General features: G+C 34.5%; 2 protein-coding genes across 3 annotated transcripts; one reads left to right on the plus strand and one right to left on the minus strand.

The window, feature by feature from the left end:
- The first annotated feature begins 9,664 nt into the window (after positions 1 to 9,664).
- Positions 9,665 to 10,910, plus strand: Vps60 (vacuolar protein sorting 60). Its single transcript, XM_014236342.3, has 5 exons — positions 9,665 to 9,860; positions 9,940 to 10,091; positions 10,149 to 10,314; positions 10,383 to 10,616; positions 10,672 to 10,910. The coding sequence occupies exons 1-5, from the start codon at positions 9,792 to 9,794 to the stop codon at positions 10,732 to 10,734; spliced, it is 684 nt and encodes a 227-aa protein (XP_014091817.2). The 5' UTR covers positions 9,665 to 9,791; the 3' UTR covers positions 10,735 to 10,910.
- A 1,289-nt stretch (positions 10,911 to 12,199) lies between these two features.
- LOC106618549 (beta-1,3-galactosyltransferase 1) lies at positions 12,200 to 15,167 on the minus strand. Of its 2 annotated transcripts, XM_014236340.3 has the most exons (5): positions 14,994 to 15,167; positions 14,384 to 14,919; positions 14,114 to 14,270; positions 13,886 to 14,033; positions 12,200 to 13,806 (listed from the first exon to the last, which is right to left on the minus strand). In XM_014236340.3, the coding sequence occupies exons 2-5, from the start codon at positions 14,709 to 14,711 to the stop codon at positions 12,994 to 12,996; spliced, it is 1,446 nt and encodes a 481-aa protein (XP_014091815.2). In that variant the 5' UTR covers positions 14,712 to 14,919; positions 14,994 to 15,167; the 3' UTR covers positions 12,200 to 12,993. The 2 variants fall into 2 exon arrangements, with proteins under 2 accessions (XP_014091815.2, XP_069968040.1); XM_070111939.1 differs by having other exon boundaries at positions 14,384 to 15,167.
- Positions 15,168 to 15,240: the final 73 nt, after the last annotated feature.

Raw genomic sequence — 15,240 nt, forward strand, 5'->3', positions numbered from 1 at the left:
TGCCTGTCATAAATACGTTTGTATGTATATATGTTAATTATGAAAAACAGGTCCAATTTGTGGCAATGGTTCTGCAGGAAATCAACTGTCAACAGATAAAGTATAAACAAGCGCGCAACACTTCACTTGCACTGCAAGCGTTTTACACCCAACCCACATCCGAGTCAATTGAAACGATCTGAGCGCATCGCATGCTGCTATTGTCCATTACACAGTTGTATATACTTATGTATAAGTAAATATATATATGCGGGGTTCTTGCTGCCTACAACGTACCGTAAACGGCATTTATTTATATTTATGCGAAAGTGCGAGTTCTTTTATTTTCTTATTTATCAATAAGAAAATCTTCAATTGCGAGATTGTTGAACTCGTAAAATCCGTAGACTGAGATCACTCAAGATATGCTGCAATGCAAAACATTTACAAAATAACTTGCAACGCCTATTGTTAGACTATATGCAACGTAAATAGATGCGTGTGGGTTTGTGTGTGTATGTGCGTCTACAAATAAGCCATGGAATGCGCTAATCTGCGCTTGATGATCTGCTGCGCAGTTTCGTGCATTTAAGCTATCCTCCCAATGAGGTTTCCAATTTCAGTGGAGAATTACGCATGAACGCATTGCAATGAAACATAGAGCCGTACCGATAAAACGACCGGACTGTATGTATGTGTGTACGCCTATGCCTGTTCGCGACTTAAGACTTGAGTTGATGGAAATTGCCACAGAACGAAAACGAATTCAATGAATGCATTCCCTGAATTCAAGCCGTTGAAGTTTGAGAAGCTGAAGCACATACCAAGTATATGCATACCATACATACATACATATGTATAGAAGAAGTGGAAGAAAAAATGAAACTACTGGCGATATTATGTGCCCGTTGAGTAAGAATTATGAACAATTGTTCAATTTAGAGAAGAATGCGTCTAAACGTCACTTAAAAACACATTATTCAATTTAAACGAAGCATATCTGTTTGCCTTATGCGCTCCCACCAGTCTTCTCGGCGTTACTTCTTCCCTTCGATTGGAATTGGAAGAACATTTATGTCCATGAGAGACGATAGATACAAGTTTAACAGTTGGGAACAGTGACGTGCAGTGGGTTCATGTGTTCTTTGAGCATAAAACCACAAATTAATTAGGCACATTTTTAAGAAGAGTATTTACAGATTTTAAATTCTGAATATTGATTTTCTAGTACAAAAGAATAAGTAGGTTTTAGGTTCGTTAGTCATTTGTAACTTGTCTAAATATTCTTTAGATTCAGAGATTTACTTTGATTGCTCTGCAATAATTTCCAACCACTCAGAAATTCTTTACTATCTGTTGCTCAACATACATCATATACAAATCAATTTATTTTGGTTTATACTTTCCCAGAAGGTATTTTTTTTACTCATGATCACACCAAATTGTGCATAGCAAGCAAATTATATAAATCCCTTTTTGTGATTGCAACTACACCACTGCTTTTCTAAGCTAATATCGCAGGCTCAATCACATACATTTATGGTACATGTACACGTACGCGGCCACACACAAAGACACCGACGCATAAGTATTTGAAGATTCTTTTTATTGCATGGAGCCGTGGGCTTCTTTAAATTGAAAGTCTGAGCAAGAAAAAGTGATAAGTGGTCGTAGCGAAAAAAAAACATGTTCTAATCTTACCAAGGGAATTGGCTTAAGTTCACCAAGAACCTATCAAACCACACAGCAGTGAAAGTGACGAGAGCGCTAAGTCGAGGTGTCAAAGATATTGTCCCTTTGATTATTCCCTTAATATTTTTGTTATTTTCTTTTCAATTTTTGTAAGCTCTGAATTCTTCCAATTATACTAACTATTAATATCCGATAACAGAGTGGATATAAATTATGCTTCATTTCGAATGCGTGCCATAAACACGACTGTTGAGACAGCAGATAAAAATTTTGATTTGTTCCCGCTGTGGTTGTTGTTGCAGCCGTTATCTAGACCCTGTTTCGCTGGCAAAGCGCGAGATATTTGACAGCGAAATAGTCTAACGGGAGGCCCAGGAAAGGTGCTGTTTCGGCGAGGTCGGATCATATTGGAGGGGTGTTAGATGAGTGGGATTGTAGGGCTTGCCACATTCCCACAATAGCCGGTTCTTCGTTACCGGAATTAACTCGGATTTCTGTCGGCTAAGGGTTGTTATTTCGGCAGTGTAACCCTGTAAGTAAGTAGTAAGTTAATTTGCTCCCGTTGGTATAATTTAAACCGTTTTTTGTTCAGTTAGTGTAGAGTTAAAAACGTTATTTTGTACTAAAATAATGTATTTCAAAAATCATTTGTTGAATCTAATCTAATATTTTGCTTGAATGCCTACGCGCAATAGTTTTCGCTGTCTCCTCTCTTTTCTATTGCATTCAAGAAGTGAAATATTTCTAAATATTCTTACAATTAGTCAACAATGTGCAATGATTGCCCTCGGTCACTTATTTGTTTGTTTATTTCAATTAAGCGTAACAAATTAAATTTGATTGTCAGCTGACGAATTTGGTGTCGTTGTCTGTCAATATTGCCTCATTGGTGTTGTAGTATTCAGGCTCTTACAAATATATTTAGAAATGTGGCTATGTATGCAGAGTATATGGTGTGAAGGGTTTCTATTGCTCTGTAGGGTCTTTTTTATTATTGATTTAATGGTAGATGTTTAAGAAAAACCCAATTAAAGTTATTTTGTATTTATAGATGTGTCTATTAGAGTGGTCCTCAACACACTTTTTATCAGTCTTCCCCCCCACCAATTAGTAATGGTACATAAAAATTTCTACCAATGCACTGTTGTCAAATTTCAGATTATCCTGAGATGACTTAAACAAATATTAATTTCTTTGTCTTCACAAATATTAATCACACTTTACAAGTCATACCTTTAATTTTAAGTGCAGTAGGTATTGACATTTAGGGACGCTTCAATAAAGACTGTTTCCTACAATTGAGGACTGCCCTAATACGTATACTTTATTTTCTACGTTCCGGTCACCAGAGTCATTGAACTGTCACACCATTGTTGTTAGTGGTAGTTTTCTCTTGAGCAACATAGCTTGTTGGCCTCTTAATTGATTTCGGATATTTGTTATCAATACTCCCTTATATGGCGCAAACATACCTACAAATATCCAATAATAAAACTGTAGTAATTTGTTTTAATTGATCACTTTCGGCGATACAAAAGTCAGTTTTTATTTATTGCCACACAACCTCTGTAACTCATTAGTTAATCTATATTTATTTGATGAATTGAGGAAGTCAAATCTTTCATGATGAAATAAGTAGAAGAAGTGCCTCTAATTTGGTCACACGAAACTTTGAGAATATTTTTACATTTGTATGTACGTATATATTTATGAAAAACCCGTCAACAATTTTAGAACAAAAAGAAGATGCGTCACATCATTTCATAGCCAAGCGACTTGAGTGAATACTATTTTTAAACATGTGAACGATAATATCGCGAGCAAAGATTAGTAATTTTCATTTTAATAATTTGTTCATAAAAAAATCTGGCTCTGTTGTTCTTTTTAGTGCATATTTGCCCAAACATAGATGGCGGAGGTACTCACCTCTTAAAATCCTTATGATAAATTGTCCATTTTAATTAGTCTAAAAGGCAAGAAGCACGCACATTTTCTAATTTATTTTCTCTTCACCTAAAACTTAACTATACGTAAGTTAAATTGTTATGTTAATTAAGCCAGAAATTAAAATCTATACATCAACTGGTGTATATGTTCTACTATGATGTCTCATGGAGAAACCCGAAGAAGAATAATGTTTATTTAAGAATAAGCACGCCCAACGCCTGACGTTCTATGCTAATATGTATTTTTCATTAGTTTAAACCTAGATTGGTTGCATATATAGACTTGTGCCTTAGTTATAGGGACGAACAAATCATCCTTTATCTTCAAGCAGAAGTCAACCGTCTTGTTAGAGGGTCAAAACATTCTCTCATTAGCTTTGACTAGTGTCAATGGACACTTTCCCATAGGTAAAATATTTCTATGAAGCGATTCCAAAGCATAGCGCCATTCTGGTGTTACAACACAACTCTTTGAATCGAGCTCCAGGACCCGTTTTCAACATAATTAAAGGCAGCGAAACTCGCCTGTAATATAGTAAACGCAAGCGCCTTCAACGTACAGTCATTAGAGAGTTAACATTTTGATCGGACCTGAAGAACCCAACATTATCAACAAGTGAGGCGATTTCCTAAACGTTTGGGTGGTACAGTATTTTTGAGTGCACCAAAACAATAGCAAATATGGAAACCCTTAATAGTCGCGGAGCATGTGAAATGCATTCAAATAACAAACGTAATTAGGCTTGACAATTGCTGGACACGAAATATTCTCACGCACTACAGGGGGCTTACCTGTAAGAACGAGTAAGAGAACAAGTAGCAGCAATATGCAGAAATATAAGCGTGACGCTGGACGTGCTAAAGGACATGCTACAAATTTAAACTCATGGTCAAATGACATGCATTCATATTAAATATATGCGCATATCTATATGGTCGGATATCTTTTTCAGTATAAAATCTGCTAAAGTTGTCAATGTGTCACGTTTCGAAAATGTTTGCATTATTTTTCAGAATTTTAAAATATGCAGTGTGCAATGTTGAATATGTGAAGGCAAAAGGTTTGTTTTTTTTACTTATAAGTCGGAGTTAAAACTGAGATAATTGTCAAAAGTAAACAAAAGGAAGCGTATTGAAATTAATGGAAGCAGCAGCAAACGGAAGCCAATGAACATGAAATATGTAAGTGTGGCATGTTGCCCAACTTAAAATCACCACTACGTCTGCTCAATATCTTTTAACGCTTAAAAAGACATGTTGATATCGGGCCTTAAATCGCATTGGACCCATGTCTGTCACTTCCTTACATAAAATTGTGTTGCTTTGTTTAGATGTAATTAATAACTTTGTAGGGTAGTATCTTCGGAGCATAAGTATGTGATGTAAAAGAAGAAGACAGTGTGTTGTCTTTATAAATATATGTTATAGAACTATATCTGTTTTTAAACGGTAGATTGGTTTTAGAAAAAACGTGTAAAAAAGACATTGTTCATTTCCCTAAATTTGTGTTATTTACAATTGCTCTGACCCGTAAACCTGCTTCCACAAAAATGCTCTCTAATTTGTGATATGAATGTATTTCGCAAAAATTAAATCTGACAATAAAATGTAAACACAAAAAGTTATTAATCGTACTAAATGGAATAAAATCGTGTAAAAAATTACAAAAAAACATTATTTTCAAACCGAATTAAGTGTTTACTTAGTTATACAATTTTGTTCTAGGCAAGGGAATTTGTTTTAAAAATAAAAGAAATTTCTTTTGAAATACGCTCAAATAAGCACGAAAAAACAGCAAAAATAAGACCATGCAATTCTTTTTTTAATATAAAAATACACCAAAATGCATTTGTATTTTTGCACCTCACTTCTTCTACTAAATATCCTCTACGCAGTACCGACACCATTGCCTGGTCGAATTACTCAAATGTGATTAATTCGTGCATATGTGACTGTTTGCACATCTACCAAATTTGCCAGCGGCTAACAGCGGACAAATGCTTGACAGTGAGCTTTCGGGCAGCCTGCAGTGCCATTGCTGAATAATTAAAAATGGTGATTGACATGAATGACTTTGGAGTGAATAGGGCGACACGGTTAAAATGCAAGTAAAAAAGGGAAACCGCAGATTAACCCCAGTAGTAGTCGATGTCATCCATTGAAATCTAAAAATAACAAAAAGTGTTGTTATCCCCGTTAGATTTTAGGCATACGGCCACTTCAAAGACAGACGCTGGCCTTAGGATATTTTAACACTTTGTACACTTGAGAACGCGCTCTACTGCTCCGTCGCGCTCATATTTAATACATATATAGTTTAAGAGATTTTTTTCTATTTTTTAATTTGAAGAGCCTCAAGCAATTCAATACAACAAAAATTAATTTAAGCAGTAATACTTGCAAAATCAATTTTGGTCTAACGATTTCATGCCGCGACACTTATTTATGGTCTGTATAAACTTTTATAGTGTCAATAAAATCACCCAATATACTGTTTAAATGACACTTTTATGACGGTTTTATAAAAAAGAACATATTTTACGAAAAATATGACACATGATTGCCGTAAGTCTAACGCGTACATCATACAAGTATGAAAAACTTAAATTACAATTAAAATTTTATATTTTGTAGCATGCGACTTTTGTTGACTAACTTGTTGTTGACATCACAAATATTCATTAACTTGAAAATTATCGTAAAAAAATATAATTTTGATAAACCCGCCACCATGCAATGCTACGCTTGCGCACACCCTTGCCCCGTGCACGCGCCAAATGACGCAGCCCAAAGTGCAAACAATGCGGATGTGTGGACGGTGTCGTAGGGATATTGATTGTCTTTTGGGGTTGGCAACACGCTCGACACGACAAGGACGCCCGTAAAAGAGAGATGCGGCACGAGATGATTATAAGCACGCATGTCTTGCTTATTCGGAGTAACTTACAAACGGGACAGCAGACGGTGATGATCAAAAACAAAAATATGCTACTCAAGTTAGGGTGTTAGGACCAACCGTTGCACACGCACTTTCAGCATAATCGAGTGCGTTTCGAAAGTCGCATTAATTTTGTGGAAAATAATCCCACATGTCAAATACTCAACCACCGAGGCAACGGCGCTGGTGTGCACATCGGACAAGTCATTCCAACCGCATGAATTGGACGCACCGACATCTGTACACCCATTTCAAAGTAAAAAATAAAAATATTGGAATTGCCATTGTCAAGGGATGTTGCACACATACATACGTACGTGTCTCATATGCGTGCGTGCACCTACCGAATATACAAATATGTACATATGTACGAGTATGCTCATCGTATTTCAACAAGTCACGCGAGTACACAGCAGGGAGCACTTTTTCATTACAACTTCTGTTCATCAATGTAAGCCTAAATACATGCACACACACACACAAACGACGGGCACATGCATGAGGAAAGCAACAATTTACTCCTTGAAATAAATGTGGCATACTGCATATTTGTTTAAGTGCACACATTGAGTGGATTTTAAAAGGCAAATTGGAATTTCATTTTATGGCCTACACATACAACATAAGCATCTGCATTAAGTCCAACCCCCGTCTTGTTCCCAAATCGTGCCCTATACAGTTCTTCCGTTACTCAGCCACACCCATGCCTATGCGTATGTACATATGTATGTATTGTGTATGAATGTGTTTGTTCAGCTCATAGGAAATGTGATCGATCACTCTTTTCAGTTTGACAGTAACTATTTAAAAGATTAACTGCAGTTCACTATTTATGAGGAAGTACCAGACGTTGTCTATAGCAGTTTGCCGGCTACCGAAAATTCAGACATTACAATTATGTATATAAGTACATATGTAATAGATGTATTTGCTGGTTACAGAAAGTAAATGCTATCAGTTTTATGGTAAATGGCCGCTAGTCGGTGTGTCGTAAGTTTGAAGCCTACTTTTGGGCTCTTAACCCATCTGATCCATATTGTTTTGTTGGTTTATTTGTTCTAACTATAAAATATTAGTCTCAAGAAGTTGTTGGTAGTGTCAGAGTTATTAGGGAAATTACACTCGGATAAAATTACTGAATCAGCTGCCTAATAGATATTGCTGACAGTATATACATGTATGTACATATGTATATGATTTTGAATTGAATTCATATTAATTGAATTCATATTATTGCACTATTTTAGAAATAACTATGTTATTGGGCAGTCTCAATGTTGTAATTAAAACATTAATTATCCAAAATGCTTAAAATTAATATTTTTCAGTTTCACCGAATCAAAAATTTCACTTAATAGGAATATTTATACCTATACATAAATTTTAAGGTTACGCTTTTATGAGGAACTTTTGCTCAACAAAAGTATGTTTATGCCAACGTAAATTAATCAAAATCATATTACAGCAGCACGAGTGAAAAGAAATATTCATCTCTCAACAGAGCACAATTTATCTATGCCCATAGGGGGTGAAATAAATACTGAAATCAATGAAAGTGTGAATTATGTATTAATGAAAAACATAACTTTTATCGAGTGTCAGACACTGCAGGCATACATACTTGTATACCATATATCTTCAGACTTTTCTTTTTAGGCGGGCATTCAGAAATCTTCACAATCTGAAAAAAAGCATCTGACATACAAACATTTCTATTGTTTTCTGAATTGAATGGGAAATGTAAGCAGCCTTTGGCCAACTTTTAAGTGTCATGTGATGCCATTAGCCATCAACCGATTCCGTCATCAACAAATCCATTATTTCAAACACAGTTTACTCAAAGTTGAAAATTAATCGAGCAACCGAAGAACTGTTTAATATGAATGTGCATATATGTATGTATGCGCATATAAAAATTAACATACATGTGCACAAACAGAATAAGTACCTACGAATATTCGCAGTATCCCAACAAATGCCTTGTGCATCACTTCTTCAAAATGGATATTTAAAGTTTGGTTATTTTGCTTGCGTACTTAAGTATATATAATTTAAATACTATAATATTAATAGAATATCCCACTGGGATCACCGTTTTGATTGAGACATACAACTAGTGCGCTCGGAGTTGTTTACGGTGTCCCATCAGCCTCTAACCTCAGACTTAATTCGATTCGTCATATATCACGCGCATATATTTATTTTTAATTAAAAATTTAATTACATTGAGCTAACAAACTATTCAAATAAATCCATTTAAAATAGCCAAAGTGATGTGATCTCTCAAACACACTGTAAATTAACTTCCAAAAAGCAAATGCAATCATATGGCACGCAAATTTGTGCGGCAATCTTATCGAAAAATTTTAATTGGCATGCATTTTTTTATTTGCATACTGGAATGCTGCATAACCGCGAACATACTTGTATGGCTCTAGAAAGGAATTTGCTACCAAGCCATTTGTCAGGAACATACAATATGTAAGTATCTTGACAGATCAAAGTGTTTGAGCGACGCCCTCATCGTTTAACTTATAATTTTATGTGATCCATTTCCACATAAAAAAAAAGAAACAAAAGCAAAGCAAAATATAAGGGGCATGTGTACGTATTTTTAGCTGCCTACTGGAAATTTATTGAGAATTCCGATCTTTGTGTCGATATGTATATACTAGGGTAGGTCAGTGGTGTCTTGAGCCACCATCCTCTAAAAGCGTAACAATAGATCACTTCTTGGATTACATAAATTCACAGCTACATCCACTTTATTTGGGTAGTGGAAATTTAGTTTTAACTTTACACCCTTTGCATTAATTCCCTGGTGTCCAAATAGGTAGATATTAAAGCGGTTTCCAGTTCTGTCAAATATTGCAGTATGTTCATACATATACTAGTATTTAGGTATATGCTCATATGTTTTAAGTGCTCCTTGTGAAAGTACTTGATATATTTATTTGAAAAATATATCTGTTTTTAATTTAAACACATACGCTAATAATTTTTGCAAAATATTAGAAACAAACTTTATAATTTATAAAAACTTTATTACTGAAATGGCAATGCCATTATTTATTTGTAAGCACCAACACTTTGAGTACCATTGCATATTGAACTGTCACCATTCAATATAAGGATTAGTCATCAGCTGAAATATTTACTAAAAACAATTTATTTGGATTAATTTCGAACAGTTGTAGTAACACTATATTATAGTTAAATTAAAAACAAATATTACAATGAATCGACTGTTCGGAAAAGGCAAGCCCAAGGAGCCAGCACCAAATCTAAACGACTGCATCGCCGGGGTAAGTTTTCACAGTGCAAAACAAAAGCATTTGTTGTTTCAAAACAAGTATTTATTATTATGGAACTTATCCTTTGAAGGTTGATTCTCGTGCGAGTTCCATCGAGGAGAAGGTGACAAAGCTGGATAATGAATTGCGTAAATATCGCGAACAAATGTCGAAAATGCGCGAAGGACCGGCTAAAAACTCTGTAAAGCAGCGAGCTATGCGTGTGCTGAAACAAAAAAAGGCGTAAAACCTCTGATAAGTTATAAAAAACATTTGCATTCACAGTGATTTTAATTCTAGTTATGAACAGCAAGTTGAAGCACTACGTAATCAGTCATTCAATATGGAGCAGGCAAATTATGCTGCACAATCGCTAAAAGACACACATGCTACTGTATCTGCAATGAAGGATGGTGTCAAACAAATGCAGAAGGAATTCAAGAAAGTCAATATCGACCAAATTGAGGTGAGTACGACTTGGTATGCACGAGCATAATTATTTCACCACAAATATTTTTGAATGTGACATTAAAGGATATCCAAGACGATATGGCCGATATGCTAGAACAAGCAGACGAGGTACAAGAAGCTTTAGGACGTACATATGGCATGCCAGAAGTTGACGATGATGAACTGCAATCTGAATTGGATGCTCTAGGCGATGAAATAGCACTCGATGATGATACCAGCTACTTGGATGACATGGTGAAAGCACCATCAGCACCTGATAAAGAACCGGGTGCCGATAGTATTATACCCGGCAGTAAAGTATGTATAAAGATTTATACAATGAAGAAGAATTTTATATAAAATATGTTTACAGAGTGGAATTGAAACTGACGAGTTTGGCTTGCCTAAAGTACCCACTTCGGTTAAAACGTCTTAAACACCTTTAGTTCCTCTTGCCTCTCTAGCAAGAATCTAAAAGCTATAATAATTAAAATGGGTTTTTTCATGTGAGCTTTCTTATAAACATATTTTTTTAGAATTATCATTTAATAAGCTTTATAAATAAAAACCAAGTTCGCTCCGTGCCTATATTTGATTGGACTGAACACCTCACCTCTGTTGGTAACTAATATTTTATTTACGAGAAGGATTACACTAACATTCGTTTTAGCTAGTCTACCATAATATCATCTTAATTAAAAGAAATAATATCCAGCGTCTTCTGGTGTTTTATTTAACAAATCTATTTTAAATAATTTTTAACAAAAACGCATATTTCAAATGTTTAGTATATTGAGTGTAAATATATAATTATAAGAGAATATTAAACAATGCTGATTGGCACAGTTGCATTGAAAAGTATGGCAATATTTATGTGAATTATTTCGTTTACCCATGTACATATTAATAAATATAATATGTAGATATCTAGACTATTTACTTGTGAAATTACAAAGAAACATACAGTTACTTAATTGTGTATAATACTTTCACTTACGTAATTATTAAATTTTACAACTTAAACAAACAGTGAGTTATAGAATATTCTAGCTTTTGAGAAATTAGTATTATTTTTAAATGGATGTGCACTAAATATTTTAAAAATATTTACTAACAATAGAATGTGAAAAAAGTCTTTCGAAATGAAATTGTTTATAAACAGTTTTAAATGTCAGGAGCATAACGGCGCAAAAATTGAGTTAGTATAACAACATGTGGCCTGGAAGCTTAGCGAAACGACGTTCGTGCTCAAAAATGGCGGTTTAAACTGTAGATATGTATGGAGAAACGTTTATTGAGCAATTATTATGAAAAAGCTTTTGGACAATTTAGGGCAATTTCCAAGACAGCCGGTTCTACGTAATTGATTTGCGTTTTTTCATTGTCGTCAGTGGCGCAACTCCTAGCAACAGGGTTGCTTCGCATCCTCCTGACCCGTGCTGGCATGGCGTCTAACCTTAGCATTAAGGAATATTTCTGTTGCGTTTGCGCCAAAAGACTCGATCCGATTTCCATTAGGTGCAACACATGCAATGGATGGAGCCATCTTGAGACCTTTGCAGGCCTTAAGGCCCATAGGGTGTGATACACGGAACATAGTGTCGTCAGTATTTGTTTGCGCATAATATTTAAAAACAATATATAAAGAAATCGGTAAATTTAAATCATCGATATTGTGAGACTTTTTAATTACGGTATATTAAATCGCTTAATGAGAACCGCTTATTATAATATTTAGAAATATATAGTCGTCTACTTGTGTTTCTAATTTTAGTTTTTTAAGTACTTTATAGAGTATCGCTTAATTCAACTCTATAGATGGCTGGAAAATCACAATTATTATTTTAAAATGGACTACAAATCAATCAATCCGAATTTGTTTTTGTTTTTCAATTGTATATAATTATATATAAGTATATACATACATATCTGGCCAGTGAATCTCGTTAACATATTTAGTTAATAATATTAGTTTAATATCAAATATACAGATCGAATTCGGTGAATTCACAAACTATAAATGTAAAACGACGGCAACGAAATTATACCAAGTCGACATAATACACTTTTTATCAAGATATGTTTCCATGCATTTATAATTTCGTATTTTATGAATAGAACTTTCAGTTTCCAACTGTTAAGCAATGACAGACTTTCGCTTAATCCATAGGAATAGTTTGATAACCTTTAGTGAAAACTTTTTCATAAATGTTATCAGTTACATGGAATTTGAAATAATGTCAAGGTGTTATCATTAAGCCTAATCGTGTAATGAGACATGCATAGGTTAGTTTAGATACATGCACACATACATGTATAAATACTTAAAATAATAAACTGATTTTGCTCTTGTGTGTACTATTTGTTTGCTTACTTTCTTAACTTGTGCGAAATGGTTTTGTAGCAGATTTCATATAATACGTTTAAGAGCAAATTTAAAATATCTTTAAAATAATATGTAGCTTTTAAATACTTAAATATAATAACTCCTTATATATAAATACATGTGTATATAGTTGCGCACTTTTTCTTCAACTTAATCTAATGCGAAGCACATTCTTAACGGTGGTGCATATGTGAAAACAAAACAAAAAACAAAATAAAGATAACTAAAGAGTATTAAAATATGACAATAATCGAAATATACCAAAAACATAATATAACATTCGCAATGACAGTCTCATTTTTCATATACTCAAACACAGCCGATTTGCTTATGTAAGCGCTTATTCATATATTTAGCAGGAGGTGCGCAATACAAGCTCGTATTGGTCACATATAAATATGCATCCAACATACTCTCATCTTTCACTTCATGTTGTGTGATGCTTCCACGAAAACTGCACCAGTCCCTGGCACGTGTATAACTAAATAGTGCATTGTGATGACGGGGCAGGTGAATTTTTTCAGCGCATATGCCTGTTAAGTAGACATCTTCGATGTGTATGAAGGTGGTATTGAAAGCGGCTTGGTATAATCGTGGTACCACGTCCGCAGACATAACATACGCGGAGCCACTCAAGTACTTTGGATATTTATCGCCCGGAAACATATAATATGGCATATACCATTTATTGCTAACCAGCGAAACTGGTCGTGAGGAACAAAACAAATGTCCTCCCAGGTAATTTCTTGTACTCTTGAAGCGATTTCGTGGTGATAATACATGGTAGGTGTGTGTGTCATACAAATCCAAAGTATCGTTGTAGAGCGGAAGAGTGCCACCTAGTAGATAGTGCAACAGATTTGGCACATTCAAGAAAGTATCATCATCTACTTTCATAAAAAATGCTGAATGTTGTGCGCAACGTTGAATCATCCATTTTAGAGCAAACACTGATTTGAGGGTCAGATTGTTATATGTATCGATGAAATTCTCTTGTATAATATCGCCGTATTGTTCGGACTCTGAGCGTACAAGTGATGATGTTTCATTTGACAAATCAGCACTGCGACCCAACATAAAATAAACTTTCATCGGTATCACATCAGGAATAGTATATGTGTTCTGTGATTTTCAAATAATCGAAAAAATGGACATAGTCAAAATATTCCATTATTTTTAACATTAAACTAAGTGAACTTACATTTGTTGATAGATTTAGGAATTTGCTATAGTAATGTAGGCGTTCTGGTGACGGTTGCAAGTATTGACCTTCAAAACGCTTATGTAGTTTCGTAAACATGCCAATATTGAAGCGTGATGTGTTGCCCCATGTTTCACGAATGACTTGTCTGGAATTGTAATTTTTTTTATTAATATATATTTATGCATGTGAGTATATTTATATATATATATTTTGCATATATCAAACCTTATGGCAAAGTTCTGCATACTTGAACAAACTACAACAAGCAGAAACAACTTATTTTGACACCCAAGCTGAGGTTCTAAAATCACTGTTTTGTTGTCAGGCAGCACATAATCAGCTAAATTTCTAGACGTATTGAAGTCCCAATCCGGTAGTGCAGCTGAAATAAATATAAAAAATAAGTAATTATAAAATAATTTTATCTTACAAATATTAATATTATGGACTTTAGTGATATTTTGTAGTTTATTTGTAATATACTCTAGTACTTACTATGTCGTGTTTGCATGTTCGGAATAAGCGGCATGTAAAATGACATTAACATTAAAAGCAATACCATTGTACAACATAATATACGTATTACAGCACGTTTTCGCCAACGCAATCCCGACATCATTATTTGAATGAAAGAAAACTCGTGCTTCGCATAATACTGCTGCAATGTCCTCTTATACTCAAGGTCTTCATCACTGCAATCCATTTCACTATTACCAACCTCTGCGGATTCAAATTCAGCAGAGGAATAGATATCAGTGATTTCGCGATTGTGATGACTCCTTTGCGGCAGTAATAAGCGCTTTTCATGTTGACCCGGAACCATTTTGCGTGCAACAAACGTTAACTATCAGCATATTCAATCTAAAGTGCATTAAATGGCCATGAAGCGACCTTAATTAGTATTGTTATTTTTTTAGCCTGCGTAGAGTAAATAATGCATGCAACTCCTGTTTCCTTTGTCGACCGGTTTAGCACGACGTCATCTTTGGCGTTATATTGATCACGAGTATTTCGAGTAAACCCTTCAAATTCTATTTATTTCGTTTGTAAGTATGTATATTTGTATGTATTTAGGAAGACAAGTACTCATCACAGTATCTCTTACTATTTTACAGCAGATAATGCAGCGCTCTCCGATATGATTTTAGATAACACCATGGTAATTAAATGATTAATTTTGCACAAATATACACCTTTATATCATGCTAACAATATAATTTAGCAACAAATGCGCAAACAAATAATTGATTGAACTGACCGCACAACAGCTGTCGGCTAGAGTTACCGTACCTAAATATCTACTGAGAGCTTACTCTTTTTTTCTGTAAGAAATTCCCCATTGTGACTTCGAG

The sequence above is a fragment of the Bactrocera oleae genome, chromosome 6, assembly GCF_042242935.1.
Source record: "Bactrocera oleae isolate idBacOlea1 chromosome 6, idBacOlea1, whole genome shotgun sequence".
NCBI classification, from domain to species: Eukaryota; Metazoa; Arthropoda; class Insecta; order Diptera; family Tephritidae; genus Bactrocera; species Bactrocera oleae.

Coding starts and splice junctions, on each gene's coding strand:
- Vps60 (XM_014236342.3), top strand. CDS start 9,792: ATGAATCGACTGTTCGGAAAAGGCAAGCCCAAGGAGCCAGCACCAAAT. Junction 9,861..9,939: donor TAAACGACTGCATCGCCGGG/GTAAGTTTTCAC, acceptor TATCCTTTGAAG/GTTGATTCTCGTGCGAGTTC. Junction 10,617..10,671: donor GTATTATACCCGGCAGTAAA/GTATGTATAAAG, acceptor ATATGTTTACAG/AGTGGAATTGAAACTGACGA.
- LOC106618549 (XM_014236340.3), bottom strand. CDS start 14,711: ATGGTTCCGGGTCAACATGAAAAGCGCTTATTACTGCCGCAAAGGAGT. Junction 14,271..14,383: donor GAACATGCAAACACGACATA/GTAAGTACTAGA, acceptor TATTTATTTCAG/CTGCACTACCGGATTGGGAC. Junction 14,034..14,113: donor ATGCAGAACTTTGCCATAAG/GTTTGATATATG, acceptor TTACAATTCCAG/ACAAGTCATTCGTGAAACAT.